The 281-nt window shown below is 62.3% G+C and overlaps 1 protein-coding gene across 1 annotated transcript in view; it reads right to left on the bottom strand.

Annotated features, from left to right (window-relative positions):
* CUL9 (cullin 9) overlaps positions 1 to 275 on the bottom strand; it is a gene marked incomplete at both ends in the record, with an annotated part of 16,943 nt that extends 16,668 nt beyond the window's left edge. The window contains 2 exons of the mRNA XM_010133350.1: positions 1 to 157; positions 239 to 275. The exon at positions 1 to 157 is cut by the window's left edge and continues 2 nt beyond it. Of these exons, the coding sequence (XP_010131652.1) occupies positions 1 to 157; positions 239 to 275 (194 nt within the window). The remainder of the gene's footprint in view (positions 158 to 238) is intronic.
* Positions 276 to 281: the final 6 nt, after the last annotated feature.

Here is a 281-nt window from a genome sequence, read left to right as displayed (position 1 = left end):
CTCGGCATGGGAACGTTGAGGAAGTGGGGTCCGTTGCTGCCGTTCGACTCCCAGTAGGTCTTGGGGTTCCTGTCTGTGAGCTTGCTGGCCCGGTGGGGGTTGGAGGCGACCTGCACCTTCTCCCAACACTTGTCCTCCTTCACCTCCACGCTGGAGCCTGGGGGGAAGCACACGGAGCCTCCAGCTGCCAGGCCAGCACATCAGACACAGGGCTCCAGCTCCCGCTCCCCGCATTCACCTCGACACAGGTTGTGCAGAAAGACACCAAAGAAGGGGATGCT

This window comes from Buceros rhinoceros, unplaced genomic scaffold (assembly GCF_000710305.1).
Source record: "Buceros rhinoceros silvestris isolate BGI_N320 unplaced genomic scaffold, ASM71030v1 scaffold14063, whole genome shotgun sequence".
NCBI classification, from domain to species: domain Eukaryota; kingdom Metazoa; phylum Chordata; class Aves; order Bucerotiformes; family Bucerotidae; genus Buceros; species Buceros rhinoceros.
The sequence above is the reverse complement of the archived record's forward strand: the minus strand, read 5'-3'. Positions and strand labels throughout refer to the sequence as shown.